The sequence below is a fragment of the Chelonia mydas genome, chromosome 10 (genome assembly GCF_015237465.2).
Source record: "Chelonia mydas isolate rCheMyd1 chromosome 10, rCheMyd1.pri.v2, whole genome shotgun sequence".
Classification (NCBI taxonomy): domain Eukaryota; kingdom Metazoa; phylum Chordata; order Testudines; family Cheloniidae; genus Chelonia; species Chelonia mydas.
The window spans coordinates 32,450,035-32,476,724 of NC_051250.2; the positions used below are offsets into that span (position 1 = coordinate 32,450,035).

Sequence of the window (26,690 nt, forward strand, 5' to 3'; positions counted from 1 at the left end):
AGATCCAGTTGAAAGGAGTGAGTGGAAAGTCAAGGTTTCACAACACTGCACATAGTAATTACCAGTGCCAAATTAAGCCTCCTAAATGAATTCCATGCTGTGAATACATGCTCCCTGTGCAACCTTACATCCATCCTTGCAGAGATGAACTGACTGTAAAGGCCAGTTTGCAATGAAGTTCTCAGGGACTGGACCTCTCCTCTTCCACCTCTCTGCAGGAAGAAAAACTCCCTTACGAAGACATCAGAGTATAAACTTTATTGGATCAAAGGCTTTATCACAATTAAGTTACATGAAAAAGTTAACCATTAAATATATACAAGGACTTGCTCCCCCAGCCCATACGAAGTTATTCGCTCAGCAATTGCTACATGCCAGGGCAAAAAAGGACCCTAATTTATAAAACTGGTTTTGAGCCTAGGGTCCTTGCAGCATGAGCAGCAAGTTATTCTGCCTTTGAGCTGTTTTTGGAGCAGTTTGAATTCCCCCCCCACCTTCTCCTTGGGAAGGACAAAGTGCAATTCCTGATTGAGCCAGCTCTGAATGCTCTGTCCCAGTGTCACAAACTACATGCTTGATCAGCATGTGAGGAGCCATACTACATTGGAAGGGGCAAACAACACTATCAAACCCTAGCCTGCTCAGGGATATGAAGAGCTGATCATTTGACAATAGCTGGCTAAAGCCATCCCCTGATTTAACACCCGCACCAGGTCACTATAGATTTTGGCTTCAAGTAGCAGTTGTGGAGCTAGACTACAATTCCTGCATTAAGTTACTAGCTCAGAACCCTGCTGGGTAATTATATAGATTACTAGGTGTGGTACCATGCAGTATTTGGGTTATTGGTATGCAAACAGTCCTAGGCATTCACTGCAGATTCTGGTTTATTGTTTACTTAAATCTTGCATTTAAAAACTCCACCAACAGCAGAGGAGCAGTCCCAAAAAGTGTGTGTTCATCTGCTTGTGTCACCACGAGGTAACTCCATCTAGTGTCCATCCATCACATCACATACCAGGCTGCAACACCTGCAGCCAAGGCAATGCAAGCTGCAAGGACAAACTGTATGGTGGGCTGCTTCAGCATGGCCATGGCAACGTGATAAGGGCAGCCAGAGTCCCCCTTGCCTGCAGGGAAGGGCAGAAAGCACTGTTAGCAATATCACATTAATCTGCATTTCTGGGGTACTTGTAATAAAAGAAAACCTACCTAGTTTTGTGGCATAGTATGGGCACTTGCGCAGGTCTCCTTTTCCATCATGCACTGGGAGCCCTCCATCCTGGGCTTCTTCCGTTAACAATGCACCAATTTTGTCCAATTCATCAAATACCTGCAAGGGAAAATGAAGATTCAATGAGAGTCACCAAGAGCAAACAGCACTTCACAGCCATTCTTGTAAATTTCACTTAAGTGCAGTTTGAAGCTGAAGTGTCATCTCACATTTAGTCTCAATTTCCAGATCAAATTAGCTCAGCTAACAAGAGCTGCTGGCCAAGGTCTTCAGAAGGGACTGGTAATTTGGGTGCCTAACTTGACATTTTAAAGGGGTCTGGGTCTTCAGAACATGCTGATCACCCATTTTCTCAAAAATTGGACACCCCCCCCCCCCCCCCCCCCCCCCCGCAGTCGCTTTTGAAAGTCTTTGCTTCTTTTCCTAGCTGCCAGCCCTGCAAACTCAGTCTGAGGCTTGAGTGTTAAAGCTCTGCTCCTACCTTTAATATGTCAGTTGAATTAGGAATTTTGGTGAAGAACCAAACCAGTATACTCAAACTCAGGGGTTCTCAACCTTTTTGCTGAGGCCCTCTCAACATGCTATAAAAATTCCATGGCTCACCTGGGCCACAACAACTGGTTTTCTGCATATAAAAGCCAAGGCCAGGGCTAGGGGGTAGCAAGCCGCACAACTGCCCGGGCCCCATGCCACAAGGGGCCCACAAAGCTAAGTTGCTCAGTCTTCGGATTCAGCCCTGGGTGGTGGGGCTCAGGGCCCCAGCCCCATGCAGTAGGGCTTCGGCTTTCTGCCCTGGGCCCCAGCAAGTCTAACGCTGGCCCTGGTTGGTGGTGGCCCAGGCCCCTGGTTGAGAACCACTGCTCTAGCTCACTCCCCCAGGGCAGGCTTACTCTGCAAGGCTAATGAGAATTAAATTCTCTCTTCTAGTTCTGATGCACTAGGCAAGCGGGGCCATTTTCAGACTAGAACTAAACCCTTGAACAGAGTACTAGGGTTTATTTTTAGTTCAATATTTACTAAATGAAGTGTGCAACTCCAAGTACTCTGAGGCTAACAACATGACTTCTCTGTTGAAATGCTATTGTGCAGCTTGCTCCAGCAATGTTACTCATTAAACAGAACAGTTTCATGCAGCACTGTAAAACAGGATGAGCCCTTTACATGCTGGCACCTAAAACAGGTGTCTAGGTTGCAGGTGAATCTTGTGGTTTCTGTGGACTTTACATGACACAGCACTCCCGCCAGCAACAAAGGTAGCAGAACTTTCAGTGAGCCCTGTGAAACTGGAGGGACAGGGTGCTGGCCCTCTTGTACTGGAACGAGTGGATCCTTAAATCCTAGAGGTTGTGAAGAAATCCCATCTTCCACCCTTCCGTGAGAGTCATGAAGGAGGGGAAATAACCCTAGATACATCAAGCAGGGATCACCAGCAAGAGGGCACATCCCACACGGTTAGTCCACAGCGTTATTATATGGGGACCTTGGCTCTTCTTCCCCCCACTATGTTTACATACAGAGCAGTCCTAAAAAACAAAAATCTTGAAATGCCTACTGGGGACTATCTGTGCCTACAGGCCCCTGAAAAACAAACATTGGAGAAGTGCCAACATCTGACTGTCATAAACAGCACTAATTGTTCTCTAGTGCATCACGTGAAATCCACATACGCAATGAGATTCATGGTCTCTCTACTCCTGTTTACTCCCAAGGAGGGCAAATGTCAGTTTGGAGGGGTCAGCTCCATTTACAGCCCTATTTAAAACTGATTTCTCCAGAGCTGGCCAGGCCATGGGAATGTTACAGCCTGGAACTCTGCCCTGTTTGCAAGTGAGAGATTCAAGAGATCTTTCTTGTTCATTTTACAGGGTTTCACTGAAGGTGAAATGCCTGCACAGCACCAAGCATATTCTGGGAGCTACTGTTACAGGAATAAAAAAAGTCAGAGTCCCAGGTAAGACAGGGCAGGGTGGGATTCTACTCCACACAGATGAGAATACTGCTTTCACCAGCAGTGTCCCAGGCCTCTCCCAAGTGCCTAAAGGAAAAGTTGGGAGGTCTCAGTGAAGCGTATTAGCAACTCAAAACAGCCTTGAGTATTGTAGAAGGGTTGAGGCCACCAGGCTCTGCTGCTGTTCCTTTCCCTTTAGGCTCTGGACTGAAAAACCCCTTTCCCAATCCATTCTCTCCTCAGACATTCCTGTGAGCTTCACTCTGCTCCCTTTAGTCCCTGTGAACACATTTTCCGTTCCCCCCTGCCCTACATCCCGCCCCCAAACAGAGTGCTGAGCTTCATCATTCCCCTTGATTCTGTCTGCTGGCAGAGAGCCCCTCCCAACTTGGAGTGTGAGGGAGTTTTAGTCTAAAACAAAAGTTAAGGAGAACTACAGCACCATTTGCTGGGACCTGTGTCCCCCATGTTCTGAACCCAGCTATCACAGCTTGAACAAGGCAAGAGAGTACTTGGATAGTTTTATTCCAGGGTTTCGGGGGGAGGGGGGGTGGTTTGGCGGGGGGGAGAAGGGGAGGAAGAGAACTACTTTTGGTAGAACTGAACTGGGAATGTAAGAAATCATAACTTGTGCTCCTCTGTGCTCTCACACTCCAGCCAACAGGGGAAAGCGTCAGGTAGGGATTCAATATGACATGGAAGAACACATCAAATAAATAGGGCAAGACTATGACAGAAGCATCCTGCTGCTTGGTGTGAAGCTTGGAGAGGAGGCTCAAATAGTTTGCATTTAACTTGTGTAGAAGATACAACCCAGCATGCTCAACATGGTAGATGGGTGCTGTTGGGATAATTGGGCCTACAAAATTTACCTTAATTGTGAGTTCAACTGGAGGAAGTGAGTGTTGATGAGAAAAGATATGAAAGGCAGGGGAAAGGGGGGGCAGACTGAATTACTCTAAACGAAAAGGCCTAATGATGTAATTCAAAGACTGTATTAAGATCATGCCTGGTAAACAAGCACGGAATCAGAAAATCAATGAAACAAAATAGAGGTGTCAAAGACTAGGCCTAATCGGTGGAACAATTAGGGGATAGGCCCTTTGTGGGTCTTTAAAGAAAGATTTGGGGGAAGAAAAAAATTGGCTACTTGAGCAAGCTTCACCATCATGGTGCCACCCCCACTATCTCCTGGGACCCTGGGCCTTTGTCATCTCAATCCCGAGATGTTCTGACCAGACTAGGCCAGAGGGGAACCTAATTTAATACTATTTAATGCTGGACAGTGACTGGTCATGTTAACCCCATCTAAATTAATACAACAATACTTAAGTGCATAGAGGCCAAAACAGGTAGAACCTGTACATCAAACTTGTACTCTCCCATCTGACTGATAGGGAGTCAAAGCAGGTTGTGTGGTCCTGATGACCCACTGCATGCTGGAATGTTTAGTCTCTAGGTTACACCTTCAGATTAAAGAGGTAAAATAGCTGCAGTCTGCTCCGTTTTATATAAATACAAAGCAGCCCTCAGGATCCTGCTAAATCGTCAAGTCAGCCTTTAGATGGCCAGAATGTGGAAGCCCCTGAGTGTATGATGCATTTGGCTAATTAAGTGCTTCCTTGGCACTCCAAAGGTTGGACGTAGGTTCAGATAAGTTTGTGGGGTTTTCCCCGTTGGAGGAAGCCTGTTTTCTTCCCTTTATCTTACTGAATACTTAAGCATGTATTAATTATTGGCATTACAATAACTCCTGGAGGCCCCAACAAAGATTTGAGCCCGAGCATGGTAGTGCTCTACGTGTCCTTAGTAGAGACATCAGATGCAGTTTGCATTTCTTGTTTAAAAGGCTTATAGCTCTACTCTTTCCTCCTTCCCCTGTTTACATTACCCCTGGATTTAGCTAACGCCATCAGTCCTGCATTGTCAGGAACAGTAACATTCCGTCTAAACTAGGTAGAAGATTAAAGCAGTGTAGCTTACTTAGGTACAGGCAGTTACAAGAGTTTGGGGATTCATGGTACCTGCATGTTGAATTCAAATGCCTTATTGGCTTCCTCCACAATCCTCTCCTTGGCTTTCTTGTCCAAGTCCAGGGCATTTATCCTGGCCCTGTAGAACTGCTTGAACTGCTGTGCATTGGAAATGTTGTCAAACACATAGAACTGGATCCCTTCCCCAGTACTGGGCAGCTTCAAGGCCCTCTGGGCTACCTTCTTGAGTACCTGGCCCCCAGACAGGTCCCCCATGTACCGTGTGTAGGCATGGGCTACCAGCAGCTCCGGCTCATACTGCCCAACGTGATGGATTCTGTCTACGTAACTCCTAGTTGCCTCTGAACACTGAATCTTCTCTTTCCAATTTTCCCCATAGAAATACTCCATGTCTTTAGCCAATGCTTCTTTCCGATGAAGCTCTAGAGGGAAGTACAAAGGGGCAAATGCAGGGTGGTCCTTGTTGCAGTCCATTTCCTCTTCCAGGGCAGAGTATGTGTAGTAAAGTGCCACAGTAGCCAACTAGGAACAAAAGCACAATGTATGTGAGAGACCACTTGCTGGAAAGAATGATGTATTTAGACAGATTATGTACAGACCCATGCGTTCCTCCCAATAAACCACACTCCATACAGACCACACTTGCCCCACCATATTATCTATTAGGCTGGGAAGGAATCTTAAAAGGAAATGGTGAAGTCCCTTTGCTTGGGACACATCCAGACATGAGACTGTAGGGACAATCCTGCAGGGACTGACAGAACACAGATGAGATGTCCTGAGAAATCGTCTCTCCCTCAGATTTCTGTAATGGAGAACAGACTTCCCCTCAAGGCATTGGACTGGGAGCCCAGAGTTCTAGGTTCTACTGCCAGTTCTGCTATGGACTTGTCTAAGGTGATGCAGCAAGTCACTGAACCCCTATGCCTCAATACTATCTGTAAAATGGGGACAACACATCCTACTTCAAAAGGGTGTAGAGAAGTTTAATTCATTACTGCTTTAAGCCCCTATTTAGATGTGCAGACTGTTATGATCAAAAGATGACGTTCATATGTCTATGCTGAATGCTCTGATCTGCTCAAAAGGGACTGGCAATTAAAACAATAGAGAAAACACCTTAGTATAAATAGCTAACATAATTCCCAATACTTTCTGAAAATTTCAACTGCCCTGGCATTTATAGACCTGAGGCATGACGTTAAGGGGCTTCCAGAAGCAGTCATGACAATGGAGGGGTGGCTGAGCCAAACACAAGTGGAGTTACAACGCTCTGCACCAGGTCACAAACACCAAGAGCAGGGAGGCAGGCCCAGCCCCACAGGACATGAGCTGCTGCTGCTGCTGGACACATGTGAGGTAAGCTCACTTTACAACCTCTCCCCGGGGCCTCCCTTCCACACCAAGCCTACCACCCATCTAGAACCTTCTTGCAACCCACTTGTCTGTGGGGACCCACTGTTTTGGAAACACTGCTTTAGCTCTCCATTAATTGTTTTCCAGACCAGCCAGCACAAGGTGCTGTGGAGCAACTTTAAGCTGACTCCCAACCCAAATTGCTAACTATGCCAATTCTGTAGCACTACAAGGTACTGCTAATTCTGGGAGTGAGACACCATGCTGGATTCCCTGACATGTTACACACACTGTCACTTCTAGGCAAGTCAGGTTTCCAGCAGTTTAGTTTGATTTAGTTTGCCCATGACAAGTAAAAATCCACACCCAGAACATAAAAATATTACCTGGCTCTTATATAGCCCTTGTCATCAGTAGATTTCAAAGGGCTTCAGTCTGATATAGGGAAGTATTATCCCCATTTTAGAGACTGGGAACTGAGGGAGAGGCGCTAAGCAAATTGCTCAAGTTCGCACAGGAAGTTTCTGAAAAAGCAGGGAATTGAACCCAAGTCTCCAGAGTCCCAGGTTAGTGCCCTAACCACTGGACCATCCTTCCTCTCATTGTAACAGTGTGTCATGTCTCCAATTTGGGATAGAGCTTTCAACTCTACAGCTCAAGAGCTTATCACACATGCTGTTAAGGAAGCAGAGAGTTAAAAGTGCAAACCTTAAAGAGCTCTTTCTTGATCCGTCCTTTCAGGAAGTCTTTGACAAACTGAGTGTTCTCTGCACGATCATGAGACTCTTTCGTCCCCTCCTTGAGCATCTCTGAGAGGTCAGTGGGACTGTGAAGAACAGAAATTCACAAAGGGCATGAGATGGAGAACATGCCCAAAGGATCCCAGGAAGATTCTGTAGGTCTTAAGAGCAACTTTTAAATTACACAGGGCCAGGGCCAGGCCCAGGCCCATACATTGGACCAAGGCAGCTGTTTGTGCTTCAGGCCAGTCCTGCATTAGACCTGGTAGAAACTGAATTCCTATTTGCTGATGGCAAGCTCCAGGAAGATGCCATCTGTGTCTTTTTGTCAATTAGTGCTAACTGACATCCAGCTCAAGACAGAGTTATTCTCTGGCTCAAAATGTGGAGGGGAAAGCCTGCTCCTCTGGCCACAGGGGACAAAGTGCCGCTCCAAAAATCAGCCAATTTTTTATTCCTGTGCACATCCCTAAGCTTCAGGGATACAGTTTACATGAAATATACTACATAAACCTGTGTTGTAAGGTCCCACAAGTGAGGTTTTGGACATCACCATCATGGTCTCTTAAAATGTTGTCTTTGGGATAGGACTGTGCCTCACATCATCACACTGTCAGCATGGAAGTACAAACACCACCATACAAAACATGCTGAAGAACAATAACCACAGCATGATGACATTACACTTGTCCTGTTGACATTTTGGGTTGCTTTGAACATCCAGTCCCAATATGTTACCTCAAACAGGCAGTCTCATCAAACCCAGGACTGTCCCACAAAGTCATCATCAGTGATTACCCCAGATGCAACAGAAATCCAACTGACAATGCTCAGAGAATAAGATCAAGCACAAAGGTGACAGCAGCTCATAAGAGATGTTGAATACACTACTGAGCTATGGTAGTGTGAATCCACATTCTAGCACAGTCTGGATGTGCCTTGAGGTCTGACAGGTAGCAATACCAGCAGGAGACAGAGGCTAACAGGTATGGTCCATTCACCACATTCAGACACCCGAATACCAAGTCATTAAAACTGACTTTTTTGCACAAATTCCCCTACCGTGAATTTTGAGAGTATAGTAGAACCCCAGAGTTACAAACTGACCAGTCAAACACACACCTCATTTGGAACTGGAAGTATGCAATCAGGCAGAGGCAGAGAGGGGGAGGGGGAAAAAGAAAATACAGTACAGTGCTGTGTTAAACATAAACCACTAAAAAAAAAAAAAAAAAAAAAAAAAAAAAAGATTTGACCTGGTAAGGAAACTGTTTCTGAGCTGGTTTCATTTAAATTAAGATGGTTAAAAGCAGCATTTTTCTTCTGCATAGTAAAGTCTCAAAGCTGTATTAAGTCAATGTTCAGTTGTAAACTTTTCAAAGAACCACAATGTTTTGATCAGAGTTACCAACAGTTCAGAGTTACAAACAACCTCCATTCCCAAGGTGTTCGTAACTGAGCTTCTAATGTAATCTCAGAACAGTGACCAAGCCCTTCACCACATGGCTTGTGATCTCCCTGTGATCACTGTATTAGCTGTGCACCTTTGACAGCCTCAACTGCACTCTGCCCATTAACCCAATCTCACGTACGTCTATTAACATTCCAAACCTCTGAGCTGCTTCAGTTAAAAAACAACCTGACCTCAATGTTTTCCCTACTCCCAGTTGTGGAATTGTCCCATAGTCAGTCCTGAACTAGTGCCACCTCGAAGATCGCTCAGCTTGTGACCCATCACAGGTAGGAAACAGGAACTCTTCCTTCCCAATGACACAGGACTTTCTTGTTTCTGGTACTAGTGCCTTGAGATGGCAGATTTTAATAATTTACTACAACAGATAGCCTTAGTTCCTGTCTTCCGACAATGGCCAATGCCAGATGCTTCAGAGGGAATGAACAGAACAGGTAATCAAGTGATCCATCCCGTCACCCATTCCCAGCTTCTGGCAAACAGAGGCTAGGGACACCATCCCTGCCCATCCTGGCTAATAGCCATTGATGGACCGATCCTCCATGAATTTATCCAGTTATTTTTTGAACCCTGTGAAGGCCAAGACTATAATAGCCTCTGGCAAGGAGTTCCACAGGTTGACTGTTCATTGTATGAAAAAATAATAGGCAGCAGGTCTAAAACACAAGGAAGTAATTTCATTTGGTGACCCCTAATTCTTATGTTATGAGGAGGAGTAAACAACACTTCCTTATTTACTTTCTCCACACCAGTCATAATTTTATAGACCTCTATCATATCCCCCCTTAGTCATCTCTTTTCCAAGCTGAAAAGTCCCAGGTTTATTAATCTTTCCTCATACAGAAGCTGCTCCAATGTCCTAATCATTTTTGTTGCCCTTTTCTGTATCTTTTCCAATTCCAGTATATCTTTTTTGAGATGGGGCAACTACATTTGCACACAGTATTCAAAATGTGGGCATACCATGGATTTATACAGAGGCAATATGATATTTTCTGTCTTTTCTATCCCCGTCTTAGTGATTCCCAACGTTCTGTTCGCTTTTTTAACTGCTTCTGCACACTGAGTGGATGTTTTCAGAGAACCATCCACAATGACGCCAAGATCTCTTTTTTGAGCGGTAACAGCTAATTTAGACCCCATCATTTTATATGTAGAGTTCGGATTATGTTTGCTAACATGCATTATTTTGCATTTATCAACATTGAATTTCATCTGCCATTTTGTTGCCCCGTCATCCAGTTTTGAGAGATCCTTTTGTAGCTCTTCGCAGTCTGAGACTTAACTATCTTGAGTAGTTTTGTATCATCTGCAAATTTTGCCATCTCACTTTTTCCAGATCGTTTATGAATATGTTGAATAGGCCTGGTCCCAGTACAGACCCCTGGGGGACACCATCATTTACCTCTCTCCATTCTGAGAACTGACCATTTATTCCTACCCTTTGTTTCCTATCTTTTAACCAGTTACCATCCCATGACAGCTTACTTTGCTTAAGAGCTTTGGTGAGGGGCCTTGTCAAAGGCTTTCTGAAAACGAATGAATTAGCAGGATAAACTGAAATTAAGAAAATATTCTTTGCATCTGCAGAATAGCCTACTGCCATCAAAAGCTCATTTAGAGAGACAAGGTGGGTGAGGTAGTATCTTTTATTGGACCAACTTCTGTTGATGAAAGTAAACAGAGCTCTGCCAGCTTGAGAGCTTCTCTCTTTCACCAACAGAAGCTGGTCCAATAAAAGTTATTACCTCATCCATCTTGTCTCTCTAATATCCTGGGATCAACATGGCTACAACCACACTGCAGAAACCTGGTTCCAGATGCTTAGCCAGTGACTTCCACCAGTTCTTTAGCCTGACTTTCTTTAAAAGCTCAGCAGCAAACATATACTGCTTGAATATTGTTTTTATATTTATTAAAATAATTTAAATTAGACTATAGTCTATTGAAGCCTTAACACTGGTTGCTAATGTTAAATGGGTTTACTTTTCAAATGAAAACTGAATTTAAATTAAGACAACAAAATCTGATTTTTAAAGTCAGTTTTGATCCACTCTAATAAACTGCTCTATAGGAGATGATAAAACACTCTCACCCTTCAATCCAGCAGTGATTCCAGCCTCACCACCACATTCACTTCCTTCTAGGTCTTCCATGCTTCCAATGCCTGGACAGCCTCCCAATCCCAGTGTGCCATGCCATGCCCTCAGCCTCTCATTCAAATCCCACTTTAAGGTCCATCTCCTCCATGTAGCCCCACAAATATTACTCAAATGCACTCTCCACCCCAACCTTCAGTAAGGGAGATACCGTGAAAGGCTCTTTCTGGGTTTCCTAGTGCATCTGATTTTATCTACATCTTTTAGACTAAGCTCTCTGGGGCAGGGACTGTGGGTGTTGTAGCTACTGAGAACACTCTTGGTGCATAACAAAAAGAGTCAATATACTCCTGGTTATAGACGTGCGCTGCATTTTCATCTCACTATAGGGTTTTTGATTTTTAGTAAAGTGAATAGATGCACTTTATCAAGTCACAGCATCTCCCGGTGGATCCTTAAATGAAAGGGTTCAGCTTTGCAGCTGCTTCACCCCAGAAATGCACAAGACAAGACTTTTGAACCGTCCAGTGATTCCGGAGGGATAGATTATTGCACTCCAAAACATACAACAAAGGGAAAATCTCAATCAGAATATAAGGAATTATTTCTTGGCAGAAAGCAATTAGGCTGTGGAAAAATCTTACAGTAAGTGGAAGAAACCCTATTAACTCTTGTCATTTGAAACTGGATGGGATAACACTGTAGGAAATAAATGTGCTGGCCTCAGGGAGATGAGCTGGATTATCTATTCACATCCCAATACATCCTCATCACTAGTCTTTCACTTCAGCCATTTACAGATATCCTTCTCTCCTGAATGGGGGTGGAATATATATGGAAAAGTGTTCCCACATTACTGAAAGGGGGGGGGAAAAGAGAAAAAGAGAGGGGACAGCAAGCACCACATTCCTGCCTGCAACCCACATGCAGAGATACTCCTCTAGAAGACAAGTTGTTCTAACCAAGTAAAGCCCCACACTCACTAGCCAGGAGGGCCTGACAGGACTCACCTGACATTGTTGTCCTCTTCTGTTTCCTCATAGCGGACATTCTCTGCCTCATCTACCCCCTCAGAGGTTTCTGTTACATCAGACGGCATCTCTCCACAGACCTGATCTTGCTAATGTTCTCTTCACTTTTCAGTCCTGTTTGGAAACAGCCAGAGTTCATCATCCAGTTATTTCAGCAACACTAAGTGACTGAAGAGCAAAAACTTGACTTTAATAAAGCAGAGGATTCCTGAATGAGGAGTGGGGGGGTGGAGGGAAGCACCAAAAGCTACAATTCCTTGAGCTAAGAAAGCCTTAACTCACTCAAACACATGCATTGTCAGTCGACAGAGCTGTGCACTTGACATTCTCCCTTGGTGGACTCAAGGATATAGGGCATAATACAAGCTTACCTGTTTATGGTCCAACACTGCCTTAGAAAACAAAGAACCTTGTGTCCCCTCTTGCAGCTCTAAGCAAAGGCACTGACAGCCTCAGCTCAGAGTTACATACAGTGCATAACAAAGCAGCTCACATACTAATAAACTATAACCTTGTGCAAGAAAGACACCTGTAACTCAGCAAGCAATCCAAGTTAGGCTTCCCACTCGGGTTTGGTGAATCAACTGAGCAGACTAGAAGACCTGTATTTCACCAGCCTGCATGATGATACTTCTGAGCAAAACAATTCTCTTCCACCAGGACTGCAAAAAAATCCCTAGGCCATCTGCAGAAAAGCAAGATTTAGAGCAGAGTGACTGACCTGGGGAAGGAAGGGAAACAACCCTCCCCCCTAGATCTTTTTCCGCGTTAGTTTCTGTGATTTGAGCTGCAACCGACTCGCTTACATCAGCAACGTGCAGCCTCTCCTCTCTCCTACTAGCACTGCAGTAAGTTACACCAGCTAAGCCACAAAGGCAGACAGCTTGGCAGGGAATTAACAAAGCCTCTCTCTCTGCAACGTAGCACATCTGGAAGGGAAGAGAAATGGGTCATGGGATCACAAAACAATGCTAGCAAAACAGGCCTCCAGATTGCACAGTTCTTTTCAAAAAGGCAAGGGCAGAGTTCACTAGCCTGGCTTTCCAGGACAGGCTCCACACCTGTCCAAAGAGTTTGACAAAGCAAAACTCCTATGCGGCTGAAGCATTTTTCTTTTGTTCCCCTTACATTATTCTGTTCCAGCATGGACTCTCCCAAATAATAGATCCCAATTATTCAATAGGCTTTAAAAAGGACTATTTGAAAAAGCTTGAGATAATATTGAATCTGTTGCACTGCATATTACTTTAAGGACTAGGAGCCAAACATCTGGCTTTTATTACCAACTCTGACTCACTGACACCTTGGGTAAACCACTCTGCCTCTGTTTCCCTCTCCCTACCCCCCCAAATCTGTAAAATGGGAAATAAGACAATTAGCTGGTAGACACTAATCACCACTAAGTTAAGAGTAGAAGATGGCAGAGCTGACAGATAATGCCAGAAGACAGCTGGGCACAGACCAAGCCCACTGCTTATTATTTAGAAAGCATGTGTGCTAAACGCTGTCTGCGAAACACATTTCATCCTCTTATACCATGTCTCCCAATCACCTCACTATGAGCCAGATACGTAGGTCACCACTCACCTTAAGAAAGCTTGTTTTAATCCTACATGTCTATGTTCAGAGGCTGGGAAAACAGTAAATGAGATAAGACTGTGCAGAGCAGGCCAAGCTAGTTAATGTAAAGCCAGAATTGGCAGCTCAGTCCCCAGCTCCCAGTCTGAAGAACAAAGACACAAAAAGGATGCACCAATTATAAATTAACTGCCCTTCCAGTTAATGACCTCTGGTTTCCTAACCCTCTCCTTCTGCCTTCCAGTAACTGCCCTACCTCCCCCACCACTTTCTCTAAGTTTTACTAAAAAAATTTTCAAGCAAAAGGTTCCAGCTGGAATGTCCTGAAGACCGAAGCCTTCAGTGATACACAAGCAGCACAAACAATAGCCAGATAAGCCAGCCCTGCACAATGTGCCTTGCCCAAACCTGAAGGCGCTATCACTCACAGGGTATGTCTACCCTGCAATTAAAAACCCCTGGCTGGCCTGTGCCAGCTGACTCGGGCTCAAAGGGCTTGCACTAAGGGGCTGTTTAACTGCAGTATAGGTGTTTGGGCTCCAGGACCTGTGAGATGGGAGGGTCTAGCCCATGCCCCAGGAGCCCAAGTCAGCTGGCGCAGGCCTGTTGCAGGTGTCTAATCACAGTGTAGACATACCTACAGTGACCACAATTATGATTCATGCAATCTTTGGCCTCTACTAAGAATACCAACTGCCCCGAATTGTGATAGCTATTATGCTGAAGACACTTGCCTACTGGGAACTGGCCTAAGACCCAGCATCTCATTTCATACAAGTTGCCAACACTCTTTGTATGGTAAGTTTGTCAATGTAAAACTGAGCCAGATTCAAATTTCTGACTTAGAGGTCACAGCTTTGTATCTCTATTATCAATCCCCCCACAAGCCAGGCAGTGCCCACAATCTTCACTCTTCCTGGAAAACCAGTCAAAGCCTACTTTACGTGTTTTCTGTTGGACATGGTAAGCCTGTCAGAGTTACAAAGCTTTCCAAGCTTTGTCTCTGCAACCATGTCCTTATTTTCCTCATTCCCTTTCTTTGATTACCGCTCCAGTTCCAACAGCAAATATGCATGCTCTAACAGCTACCTGTTAAACGAACAGTACGTGTTCTCCAAGTGCTACACAGATACTCAATTTTGCTTAATGCCCCTCAGATAGTATTAATCTCATTTTACAAGGAGGAACTGAGGCAGAGAGGTTAAGTGACTTGCCCAAGCTCACACAAGGAAGTCTGGCCAAGATGGGGATGGAAATAGAATGTCTCCTGCTCTAGACACATGCATAGAAACAGCAGTAGGTCAATCTTGTCTGCACACCACTTCCTTACAGCTGAGCTCTTAGTGAGCATTTGATTTAGTCCCTGCTCCAATATTTCAAAATTCAGGTTTTAAAGTCATAAATTTGCATTCAAGCCCAATCATTCCAAAAGTTCAGTCTTGTGTTCCCCAGAAAATAAACCAAACTTCTGGAGAAATGGTATACAGATCTAGAACCGCTACTGATATGGAAGCAGAGCATCTCTGGTACTGCAGCAAGTTACACCAGTTAAGCCATTGCACCAGGAAGCTTGGCAGGGCAGAGTAAAGCCTTTCCCCATGCAGTGCAGCACATCTGGTAGGGAAGAGATTGCACCGTACTCTTCAAAAAGGCAGAGGCAGTGTTCAGAGAGCAGAGAGCTGCTCTGGCATCACTTCCACTCACTCAATGATACAACAGAGGTTAAAAACAAAAAAAACAAACACCGCCCTCCCCAGCAAAATCCTTCATGTAAAGGGAAGCAAACTGAACAAGAATAGATTTAAAAAAAAAAAAAAAAAAAAAAAAAGACAGGCAAGAGGAACTGCATGAGATAAGCCACAGTAACATGGTTTGATAAAGGTTCTTAGCAACCAGGTTTTATATAACACTGACTCTTTGGGTCTATTTTGTAAACAAATAATCCCACCAAGTGGCCTTTCGACTCCTCTCCCACAGTTTTTTTTTTTTTTTTTTTTTTTTTTTTTTTTTTTTTTTTTAAGACCAGCATTTTCCTTGGCAAATTCATAATACAGTTTATAAAGTTTCAGTAGCAGCAAGTACTTGAAAGCAATTAGTCTCCTCTCCACACACGTATCAGATTTTCTTTAATTAATACAAGCACTTTCCCATAGCTTTTGTGCCAGAGAGAGAAAAATGGTATAGCATAACACTGCTAGTTTTGAAGCATATGGCATGTGCAGGAGATACTGTTTTAGAGGCAAACAGACCTTGAAAGATTGATAAGTCCCAAAAAAGCACCTTCATTTTACATTTTCTTGTAACTGATTACAACAGGGTTCTTCTAGCTCCATTTTCATGTAATTTATCCTTTAAAAAGGGCACCAGTTCCCGTAGACCTACATACAATGTAGGGCCATATGCTGGAGAAAACCTCTTTCAAAACACTAAGCTTCTAAAGGGTAAACTGATAATTTTAAAAGACTGAAAATACCTCCACAGTGTTTGTGGAAGTCCCAGGCCAGCAAAGTCTAGGAGGCCAACCCTCTCCAAGGTTTGAATTCATTCATGGGGCATGGGAACTTGAAAATAAGGAGTCATACTAACTTGGCATATTTACCTTCATACCATCTGTTCTAGACTGTGGCTGTTGAGTGAAAGGAACAGACTAGAGTCCCCTTCCCTAGAGCAGTGGTTTTCAAACTTCTTTCCTGGCTACCCAGTTGGAGAAAATTGTTGATGCCTGTGACCCAACAGAGCTGGGGATGAGAGGTTTGGGATGTGGAAGGGACTCAGGGCTAGAGCAGAGGGTTGGGGTGTGGGAAGAGGTCAGGGCTCTGGGCTGAGGGTGTAGGCTCTGGGGTTGGGCTGGGGATGACGGGTTTGGGGTGCAGGAAGGGGCTCCAGGTTTGGGGGGGTGGGACTCAGGGCGAGGGCAGGGTATTGGGGCGTGGGCTTACCTCGGATGGCTCCTGGTCACCGGGGTGCTAAGGCAGGTGCCTGTCCTGGCACCGCGGACCATGCTGCACCCTGGAAGCGGCCAGCAGCAGGTCGGGCTCCAAGGAGGAGGCACACAAGCAGCTCCGCACAGCTCTCACCCACAGGCACCACCCCGCCTCCCGCAGGCTCCCACTGGCCGGTTCCCAGCCAATGGGAATATGGAGCTGGTGCTCGGGATGGGGGCAGCGTGCAGAGCCCTGTGGCCCCCCCACCCAGGAGCTGTACCTGCTGCTGACCACTTCTGGGGCACGGCGCAGTGTCAGAACAGGTAGGAACTAGCCTGCCTTAGCCGGGCAGCACCACCACCGGCACTTTTAACGACTCAATACATAGCAGTTATGACAGATGTGTTATTCATGTATCTCACAATGGAAGCATTACCAGTGAGGTGGGGACAGTAAGAGATCTCAGAGAAATGCCATTTTCAAAGCTCTTTACAGAACTAAATTTGTACCTCTAACTCTGTCCAAGTGGCTGATGCCAGTTCTTTACACTTGTGTGTACTGTTAACAGCACATGGATTGTAATAGATCCAAAATACTATAAATATTGCCATACTGAATGACCTTAAAAGTCCTTTACTAACAATTACAGTAAACACAAGGATATCTTCCATCTACCCGTTAACTGCAGCCCTCTCTGAGATGGAACATGCAATCATCTAACCACACTACACAATAGTGTAGGATGATGGGGAATGCTATCCAAAGGAAACTGAAGGGTAAATTTAGGAAGACAGAATGATTATCAACGTTGCAATTCAGTCAGAACACTGCACTAATAGACATATTACTCTTTGATAAAGAATTCTGCGAACCTTTTCACCAGTCAGTACCTTGATTTATATCTTATCCAAAGGACAGCATTTCCAGCAACACAGTGCCCCAAAGTATAATACAGGGGCATTGGTTCAGTACTGACTCTGGAAGAAAAGCACCAATACCACTTCCTGACACACACAGAGGAACAATGTACTACTTCCAAGGGCCGACTAGCACAACCCTGAATAGTGTGCAAAATATGCCAGTTGCACCACAAGGTGAGGTGGCTGCAGGCAGCACAGAAGGTTGTGTGTTGGGTTTGAAAGAAAAAGATTCTTCCTCATTTAGCTGATGCCACACCAGATTAGAACTAACATCGGACAGTGGAAAGCAGGCCAGATGTGGCAAAACTGAAACAGGAAGAGACCACAAAGGACCAAGAAGATAGAAATTTTGTTGAAGATAAGAAACCAAAATAGGTTCCTCCACAACAGAGGTGAAAGGATAAAATTTGCACATACACGTAAATAGCGAGGCTGCAACATTCTGAATGAAGCTACCCCAGTTCTCTGAAAAAAGCTAGCAAAACAAGCACCCACTAGCGTGGGGAGTCCAGTTACCCATGGAAACCGGTACATGATTACCTATTTGACAATATAGTTCAGTTACCGGACTTGCCATAGAAGATCAGTTCCACCATCTCTTTTGAAAGCACAGGATACAAGATGGGCAGAAGAGCTTTTTAATGGCAAAAAAAGGGATGTGACAAGGCTTTCCAGGATATCATGGGAAGGTGTTATTGTCACTCCAGTATGGCAACTAGAACTTTGCTTCCTCACATGATTGTGTCTCCTCCAGGCCCACGTGTACATTGTTGCAGTTGGCCAGATACATCATAGGGGTATGACACTTTCCATAAAAACATAAAACAGCCATAGCCAGAAATAGGAAACTGGACCTGATGAAGCAGTGACCTAACCTTTTGTTGTTCTAATTTGTTGGGAACAGGTGGAAGGTTTCCTGTGATTACTAAGGGTAGATATTTGTGGACCTTCCCATCCTCTGTTCAAGATCCTGGGAAGGACCACATCTGGGATGGATTCTTCCTTGCCTCTGTACAAATAAGAGGCCATCTTTAACTCCTAAATGGTAGAGGAGTAAGCTGTTAATCATCTGGTTGGACTAGATGCTTATTAAGGCCAACACTAAACAACAAAAACAGGCCAAATGGATAAATTCAGAGATGTATGCCTACAACTGATTTCAGAATAAGGATATTCCAAAAAGGTATTTCTAGTACAGCAGCAGTTTCTCCAGGAGTCAGCTGGAGTTCAACTGCAGAGGTCTCCTCTGACCAGCAGTGATTGTGCAAAGAGGAACACATCTATGAATTGTGATTGCATACTGAAATGCTGACAAAGGGGAAAGTTGGAAATCCTGCAACATTTTAAAAATCACAGTCGTCATTATTGGTTTATTTTGAAGTTGTCCAAGTACATCCTGTGGTTTGACTAGACACCAGAAGGATAATCCCATTGAGGAAACTAAATTCCCAGCAGCAGTTTTTTGCTATTTACTATAGGAAAATATCTGTTGCTGCTAGGCCACAAATTATGGTTTACTCTGGATTAGTTGAGGACTGCTCAAGCAGTCCTCATTATGATTAATGTACTGGCATATTAGAAATTTAAACAGGCCTAGCACTGTAGTTGTACCAAGCAATTTCATTGCAGTGAGAAGATTGCTGTTGCTAGGCCCTGAGTGATTTCCAGAAATAAGGCATGTAGAAAAGAGCAATGCACTATTTGTATCTTGTTAATGGATTACCATGGTTAGCAGATTAAATACATTTCTAGTGTCTCATTGCCTCTGCTTGGCTCCGTTTCCTGAGTAGTACATTTTTATAACTGTTTACGGATAAAGATAAAAATATCAAATCATTTGAGTCATTTATTCAATAAGAAATCAGGCAATGTGTTTTCTGGGCATTTCTACTTGCAGTGATATGGCACTTTACAAAGTCAACTAATCTGTCTTCTCAACACCCCTATGATGTAAACAAGAATTATCCTCATCTTATAGGAGGAAGAGATTAGTACCTGCCAAAGGGCACATAGGAAGTTTGTGTCAGCATAGGAATTGGAACTCTGGAGCTGCTGATTCCTGGCCCTTTGTTCAAGCCATTATTTAAAAAGCTGCAGTCCAATTAAAAATAAAATATAAACTGCCCAGCAGCTATTGCTTCTCACTGAGAGACAAAGGCTTAGAACTAAAGGGACAGCTATGAACGGTGTTTCAGGACATGCGCGTTGAAGGTCAATTTACTGTTTGGAACCATATCATGGCAGACATTAACAGAATTAACAGAGTCAGCCAAGCACTCTCCACTGTCCTCTAGCACTGGAAACACCAGCGCTAATAGAAAGTGAGGAATTTTAAGATGGGGATAGCAAAATGTTATCCTTGGACTTTACTATATTGCCCACAGTTGCCAAAATCTCGTTTCTTACATGGCACCCATCAGAGTGGAATCCAAATGTTTCACAAAAATTAGAGTATACAAAGATATTTAACTCTTTCCTTTAGTCAACTGGGACCAGATGTGTGTGTTAAGTTATTATGGGAAGGCTTGGTTAAAGTGGGTTTTGCAGTTCGATCAGAAAATGCCGACATTCACAGTCATCCCGGAGCTCATTCCAAACCCTCAGGCTGTTCAATGAGAAAGCTCAGCCTTCTACATACAAGAGTTCAATTCTTGAAACTGACAGTTCCAGTGCAACTTGGCTATCATGGGAGTTCCTGATTTTGCAGCAGAAAGTGGTCCCCGTACAAATATGGATCAATCTCATGGCGAACTTAAGAGGAGAACTGAAAAATGCTGAGTCAAATCTAAGTTAACAGGGAACCAAATGCAGAGAACAGCAAAGATTTTTATGCTCTTGGCTGCTTGCGTTGTTGAGAAGCCTCACTGTTGCATCCTATGTCAAGTCTTCATGTTTTATTTTTTAGATTGCAATGAAATTGTCAATTTTCTGTATGATATCAGACCTGGATGTGTGACTGAGTTGATTCCAACAGGAGTGGGTAGAGTTCTTGTCAGCTGTAGATTAACAATCAGAGGGTAAACACCCCCAAAAGAAGGTGATGTTATAGAAGTGGAGAGTTCTTCAAAATATTTTCTTCTATCCATTAGCTTCAGCTCTGTCTTTCCAAGAATTAGCTTCAGCCAGCTGCAGATCTCAGCCAGGTGCTTAGAACTTAAAGAAGGTGCCATCTAGTACTGATGTCAAGGCAACAGAAGGGATCTGTCCTCTTATTGATGACTTAAAGAAGAAGGTGGTGTGGGCTTTTTTTTTTTTTTTCCTTCTTTTAAATGATTTGCTTTTAAATGAAGCTGGAAGGGCATACTGAATGGGGGTCCCACAGGGATCAGTTCTGGGTCTGGTTCTGTTCAATAACTTCATCAATGATTTAGATAATGGCATGGAGAGTACATTTATAAAGTTTGTGGACAATACCAAGCTGGGAGAGGTTGCAAGTGCTTTGGCGGACAGGATTAAAATTCAAAATGATCTGGACAAACTGGAGAAATGGGATGAAATTTAATAAGAACAAATGCAAAGTACTCCACTTAGGAAGGAACAATCCATTGTCTACATACAACATGGGAAACAACTGCCCAGGAAGGAGTACTGCAGAAAGGGATCTGGGGATCACAAGCTAAATCTGAGTGAACGGAGTAACACTGTTGCGCAAAAAAAACCCCCAAAACACGCAAACATTCTGGGATGTATTAGCAGGAGTGTTTTAAGCAAGACAGAAGAAGTAATTCTTATACTCTACTCTGCGCTGATTAGGCCTCAGCTGGAGCACTGTGTCCAATCCCAGGCACCACATTTCAAGAAAGATGTGGACAAATTGGAGAAAGCAGAGAAGAGCAACAAAAATGACTGAAGGTCTAGAAAACATGACTGCGACAGGGTGCTGGGCAAAGGGTTGCAGATCCAGCCCTCTGTCACACCCGCTCCTTGTTAGGGGAACAAATTAGAGCAGGCTGGAGATAACCTGGCCCTAACTGGGGAGACAGAGACAGCTGCTACCTAATTAGCTGGGGACTGCATAAAAGCCTTCAGAGAAGAAAGCCAGGAGAGAGCAGGAGAAAGGAAAAATGGAGGGAATGGAAGCTATGGGGTAGCTCTCCCCCCCCGTAGACAGTGAAAGGTTACTTGCACATGATGAAACGGTGGTGGGAACAAGCCTGAGAACAAAGTGCCTCAGTGGTTACTAAACCGAGGGTCTCAGCATGACTTTATGAACCTGGCAGAAGTCAAGGGGGCCCTGCTACACTCTGCTACAATAACCTATGAGGGGAGATTGAAAAAATTGGGTTTGTTTACTCTAGAGAAGAGAAGGCTATGGAGGGACATGATCACAGTATTCAAGTACATAAAAGGTTGCTACAAGAAGGAGGGAGAAATATTGTTCTCCTTAACCTCTGAGGATAGGACAAGAAGCTTTGGGCTTAAACTGCAGCAAGGGCTGTTTAGGTTGGACCTTAGGAAAAACCTGTTGTCAGGGTGGTTAAGCACTGGATTAAATTGCCTAGGGAGGTTGTGAAATCTCAATCGTTGAAGATTTTTAAGAGCAGGTTCGACAAACACCTGTCAGGGATGGTCTAGATAATACTTAGTCCTGCCATGAGTGCAGGGGACAGGACTAGATGACCTCGAGGTCCCTTCCAGTCTTACAATTGCATTGTACTTGTCAAATATTTGCTCATTCAGAGCAAGCAATGCTCTCCCGTTACCATGAAGAGATTTTAGCCTGACTTTATAAAACAGACATGAACCTCAGTACAAGTGCTCCAGTGAAGGTTTGGGAGGGGAAAAGCCACAAACATGCAACCCTGCTTTCAAAGCCTTAATGAGCTCAGCTGGAAGAGAGCAAAACAGTATCACCTTCCTTCACCCCCATGGACATGAAGAGAAATGACAGTACAAGGACTTGGTATTTTCCATATTTACATTTTAAAAAAATCTCCATCCTCCCCTAACTTGTCAGTTTTGCAGTCCAAAACCAGTATGTCATGTAGTAACGCAAACTTAATATTCAATAAAATCCATTTAACTCAGTGCTAAATTGTGAGGTCTCAAGGTGTTGGGTGTTTGGACTTTTAAGTTAAGATGTGACATGCACACAGAAATGTACACGCTAGCCATTTCATTTTACTGAAGAAGAAGTAGTAGTAGTCAAAGTCAGAGATTGCCCTCCCCCCTTCACCTTTGACATTAATGCCGTAGTTCCCAGGAAGCTGAATGGCATCAAAACTTTATTACACACAGCAGCAGCGAAGAGTATATCAGCTCCTCTTGCACCCAGATCCAGACATGTAACAGTGAGATCAGTCCCAGACTTTTAGTGACACAAGTAAAATTAAATCTTTTCTGTTTTTAATTTCAGATTATGCATATGCCCTATTGTGTGTTTTATGGAAATGATTTAAGCAATAATGATAAGGAGGAGGGCACTTTTTGACAGCCAGTGACCCAGGGAGACTCATCATATAGAGTCAGTGACCAAAAAACAGACGAGGAAGAGGAAAAAAAAACAGTCTACCCCCAGAGACCAACAGCTGGACAGCCAATGTGACAGGTGATGGACATAGAAGCTGAAGCATCCCAAAAGAGGAGTGCAAGAGAAGCGTTTTCTCCGAGGAATGGCATTGCCCTTTCCATTGAGGCACGGGCAGGAAAAGCTGCGCCTCGCCCCGGGAGGCAGGAGAGGCGCCAGCCCCTGGGCAGTGGCAAGAGGACGGAGGGCGGTAAAGCGCAGGCAGACAGCGCTGTGCAGCCCCAGGCACGTGCCCGGTGACCCCCCGGGACAGACAGGCGGGATGATCTCACACCGGCACGTCTCGGCCCGCCCGTCACGGTCTCCACCTGCCCTCCTGGGGCTGAGGCGAGGCGGTTCCCGCCCCCAGCAACGGGCCCAGGCCGCTCCGCCTGCCACCGCGCGCGCTCCAGGCTGCACGCCCGTTGCCAGGGGCGCCGCTCCGCGGAGCCAGCACCCCACGCCCCCGCCTGTCCCAGCCGGGCTCCGAGAGGCGCCCCCCTCGATCACGCCCCGGCCAGAGGCGGCTCCGGGCAGCGAGCGGCAGCCACACGCCGACACGGCTCCGTGGCGGGCGGTCTGAACACTGCTCGCCCCGCCACCACCTGTCAGGGACCCCGAGCCGCTGCCGCACCGCCGGCCCGCCCGCTTGGCGGGGCGCACGCCGGGGCTGGGGCCGCACGGCCGGCGGGCAGGGCACCAGCCTCGCCCCGCGGCGCCCACCCGGCCGAGGGACGCTCCGAGCGGGCCCTGGGGGGACCGAGCGGCACCGCCGAGCCCCGCTGGGCTCATCCCGCCCGGCACTCACCCGCAGCAGCTCCAGCCCAGCTCCTCTCAGCGCCGCAGCCGCCTCGGCCTGCCGGAAAAGGTGGGACAAAGGACTGTCGAGCTGATTAATTATTCACGAGAAGGCGGGGCACCGGCGAGTTTTTCCGTAATTCAGCCCAGGCTGACGTGACTGGAGCCCTGACGTAACAGTCCCCACCCCTTTGCAGAGGCCCCGCCCCTCATTTGCCCCCCCGCATAGCCCGTGGATCGGGAACGTCCACGTACCCTCCCTGGCTTTGCAGCTCGTGGATGGCACTCTGCACTCCCACGTGCTCCCTTGCCCCAGCCAACAAGCTGTCCCTGATTGTCCATCATTAATGAGTGTCCTGAGTTCCCTGTCAGGGCTGGGGCTTCACTGCAGTAGGTACTATATACATAGCCTAGAATAAAGTCTCTGCCCTTTTCGGTCCACCCCCCGCATAATTTGTAGTAAAAATCACAGGCAGGTCCTGGGCTTCCATGAATTTTATTTATTGCCCCAGACCTGTCTCTGATATTTACTAAAAATAACTGTGATAAAATCATCTCAACCTTAGCAATGTAGGGCTGGAAGGGACCTTGAGTGGTCAAGTCGAGCCCTCTGCGCCAGGGCAGGACCAAATAACCTAGATCAGCCCTGCCCTGACAGGTGTTTGTCCAAGCTGTTTTCCACAGGCTCCCTTGGAAGCTTATGCCAGAGCTTAACTGCCTTTACAACTAGAAAGCTTTTTCCTAATATCTGACCTAAACCTCCCTTACTGCAGATTAAGCCCATTACCTCTTGTCCTAACTTCAGTGGAAAGACAAGTGATCACTGTCCTCTTTATAACAGCCCTTAGCATATTTGAAGACTGTTTTCAGGTGTCTCCTCAGTTTTCTTCTCTCAAGCCTAAACATGCCCACTTTCTTTAACCTATCCTCAGAGGTCAGGTTTTCTAAACCTTTTATTATTTTTGTTGCTCTCATTTGGACTCCAATCTATCCACACCCTTCCTAAAGTGTGGTGTCCAGAACTGGACACAGTACTCCAGTTGAGGCCTCACCAGTGCTGAGCAGAGCAGTACAATTACCTCCCATGTTTTATGACACTAGTGTTAATACATCACATTAGCCTTTTTTTGCAACTACATCACACTGTTGACTCATACTCAATTTGCAATCCACTATGCCCCCCAGATCCTTTTCAGCAGTACTACCACCCAGCCAGTTATTCCCCATTTTGTAGTTGTGCATTGGATTTGTCCTTCCTTCGTGAAGTACTTTGCATTTGTCTTGATTGAATTTCAACTTGTTGATTTCAGACCACTTCTCCAATTTGTCAAGGTCATTCTGAATTCTAATCCTCCCCTTCAAAGTGCTTGCAGCCCATCCCAGCTTGGTGTCACCTGCAAATTTTATAAGCTTACTTGCCACTTCGTTATCCAAGTCATTAATGAAAATATTGAATAGTACCAGACACAGGACTGACCCCAGAGGGATCCCACTAGATACACTCTCCCAGTTGAACATTGAGCCATTGATAACTACTTTTTGGGTATGGCCTTTCAACACATTGTGCACCCACCTTATAGGAATTTCATCTAGACCACATTTCCCTAGTTTGCTTATGAGAATGTCATGGTGGATTGTGCCAAAAGCCTTACTAAAATGAAGATATACGACATCTACTGCTTTCCCTCATCCACTAGGCCAGTAACCCTGTCAAAGAAGGAAATTATGTTGGTTTGGAATGATTTGTTCTCACAAATCCATGATGGCTAGTCCTTATAAGCCTATTATTTTCCAGGTGCTTACAAATTGATTGTTTAATAATTTTTTCCAGTATCTTTCCAGGTATCAAAGTTATGCTGACTACTTTATAATTCCCTGGGTTCTCTTTTTCCCCCTTTTTGAAGATAGATACTATCTCTTCTGGGATCTCACATGTCCTCCAGGCACAGTTGCCAACTTTCACCTGGTAAATAAGCACCCCGACTTTCACAATAAGCCAAAAATCAAGAAAATCCCCTTTCAAAACAAGGCCAAAACAAGCCAATCCCTAAGAATCCCAACACTCTATGTCTGGGACCGTGGTGGGCCTGGCACCCTTGACTCTCTCCCCCCTTCCTCCTACTTGCCCCTTGTCCCTGCTTGCTGGAAGTTGATAAAAAAAAAGAAGCTACAAGCCAAACAAGAAACAAGCTACAAGCCAAAAACTAGCCAACAAGCAACTCACAAGCCAATTAAGCCAAAAACAAGCCCAATTTCTGTGTTTTTTGTTTGTTTGTTTGTTTGTTTTGCGGGTTTGGCATGTCTGCTTCCAGGAGTTCTCAAACAGTTCTGAGATTGCTGCAGCTGGTTCCTTAAGTACCCTAGGATGAATGTCATCAGGACTGCTGCCTTAAGTACATCTAACTTATCTAAATATTCTTTATCCTGTTTTTTTTCCCTATTTTGGCTCATGGGCGTTCCTCCTGTTAATATGAATTGTATTGTCTGGTCACCATTAACCATTTTAGTGAAGACTGAAGCAAGATAGGCATTAAACACCTTAGCTTTCTTGATGTCATTCATTGTAGCGCACCTTCCCTTTTAAGTAGAGGAACCTACACTTTCCTTTGTCTTTCTCTTGCTCCTAATTAAAGAACTTCTTATTGCCTTTTATGGCCCTTGCTAAGTTAACTCATTTTGTGCCTTAGCCTTTCTGATTTTGTTCCTACAAGCTTGTGCTGTTCTTTTGTATATCTCCTTAGCAATTTGTCCATGTTTCCATTTTTTGTAGGATTCCCTTTGATTTTCAGGTCATTAAAGAGCTCCTGATGGAACCATATTGGCCTCTTAATAGTCTTCCTGTCTTTCCTTTGCAGCAGGATAGTTTGCAGTTATGCCTTTAATGTTGCCTCCTTGAGAACCAACTAGCTGTCCTGCACTCCTTTTTCCCTTAGATTTCCTCCCCATGGGACATGAGTGAGTTTGCTAAAGTAATGACAGGTTTCAGAGTAACAGCCGTGTTAGTCTCTAAGGTGCCACAAGTACTCCTTTTCTTTTTGCTAAAGTAAGCTTTTTTGAAATCCAGCATTCTTATTCTGCTGCTCTCACTCCT

The 26,690-nt window shown here is 44.9% G+C and overlaps 1 protein-coding gene across 9 annotated transcripts; it reads right to left on the reverse strand.

Annotated features, from left to right (window-relative positions):
- Positions 1–243: 243 nt before the first annotated feature.
- On the reverse strand, positions 244–23,762 carry HMOX2 (heme oxygenase 2). Of its 9 annotated transcripts, none has more exons than XM_027828843.3 (8): positions 23,610–23,708; positions 12,680–12,802; positions 12,403–12,558; positions 11,853–11,987; positions 7,241–7,358; positions 5,207–5,698; positions 1,213–1,333; positions 244–1,130 (listed from the first exon to the last, which is right to left on the reverse strand). In XM_027828843.3, exons 4-8 carry the CDS (start codon positions 11,939–11,941, stop codon positions 1,006–1,008), a joined length of 945 nt encoding a protein of 314 aa, XP_027684644.1. In that variant the 5' UTR covers positions 11,942–11,987; positions 12,403–12,558; positions 12,680–12,802; positions 23,610–23,708; the 3' UTR covers positions 244–1,005. The 9 variants fall into 9 exon arrangements, with proteins under 9 accessions (XP_027684644.1, XP_043380562.1, XP_027684646.1 ...); XM_043524627.1 differs by having other exon boundaries at positions 12,245–12,558; XM_027828845.3 differs by lacking the exon at positions 12,403–12,558 and having other exon boundaries at positions 23,610–23,720.
- Positions 23,763–26,690: the final 2,928 nt, after the last annotated feature.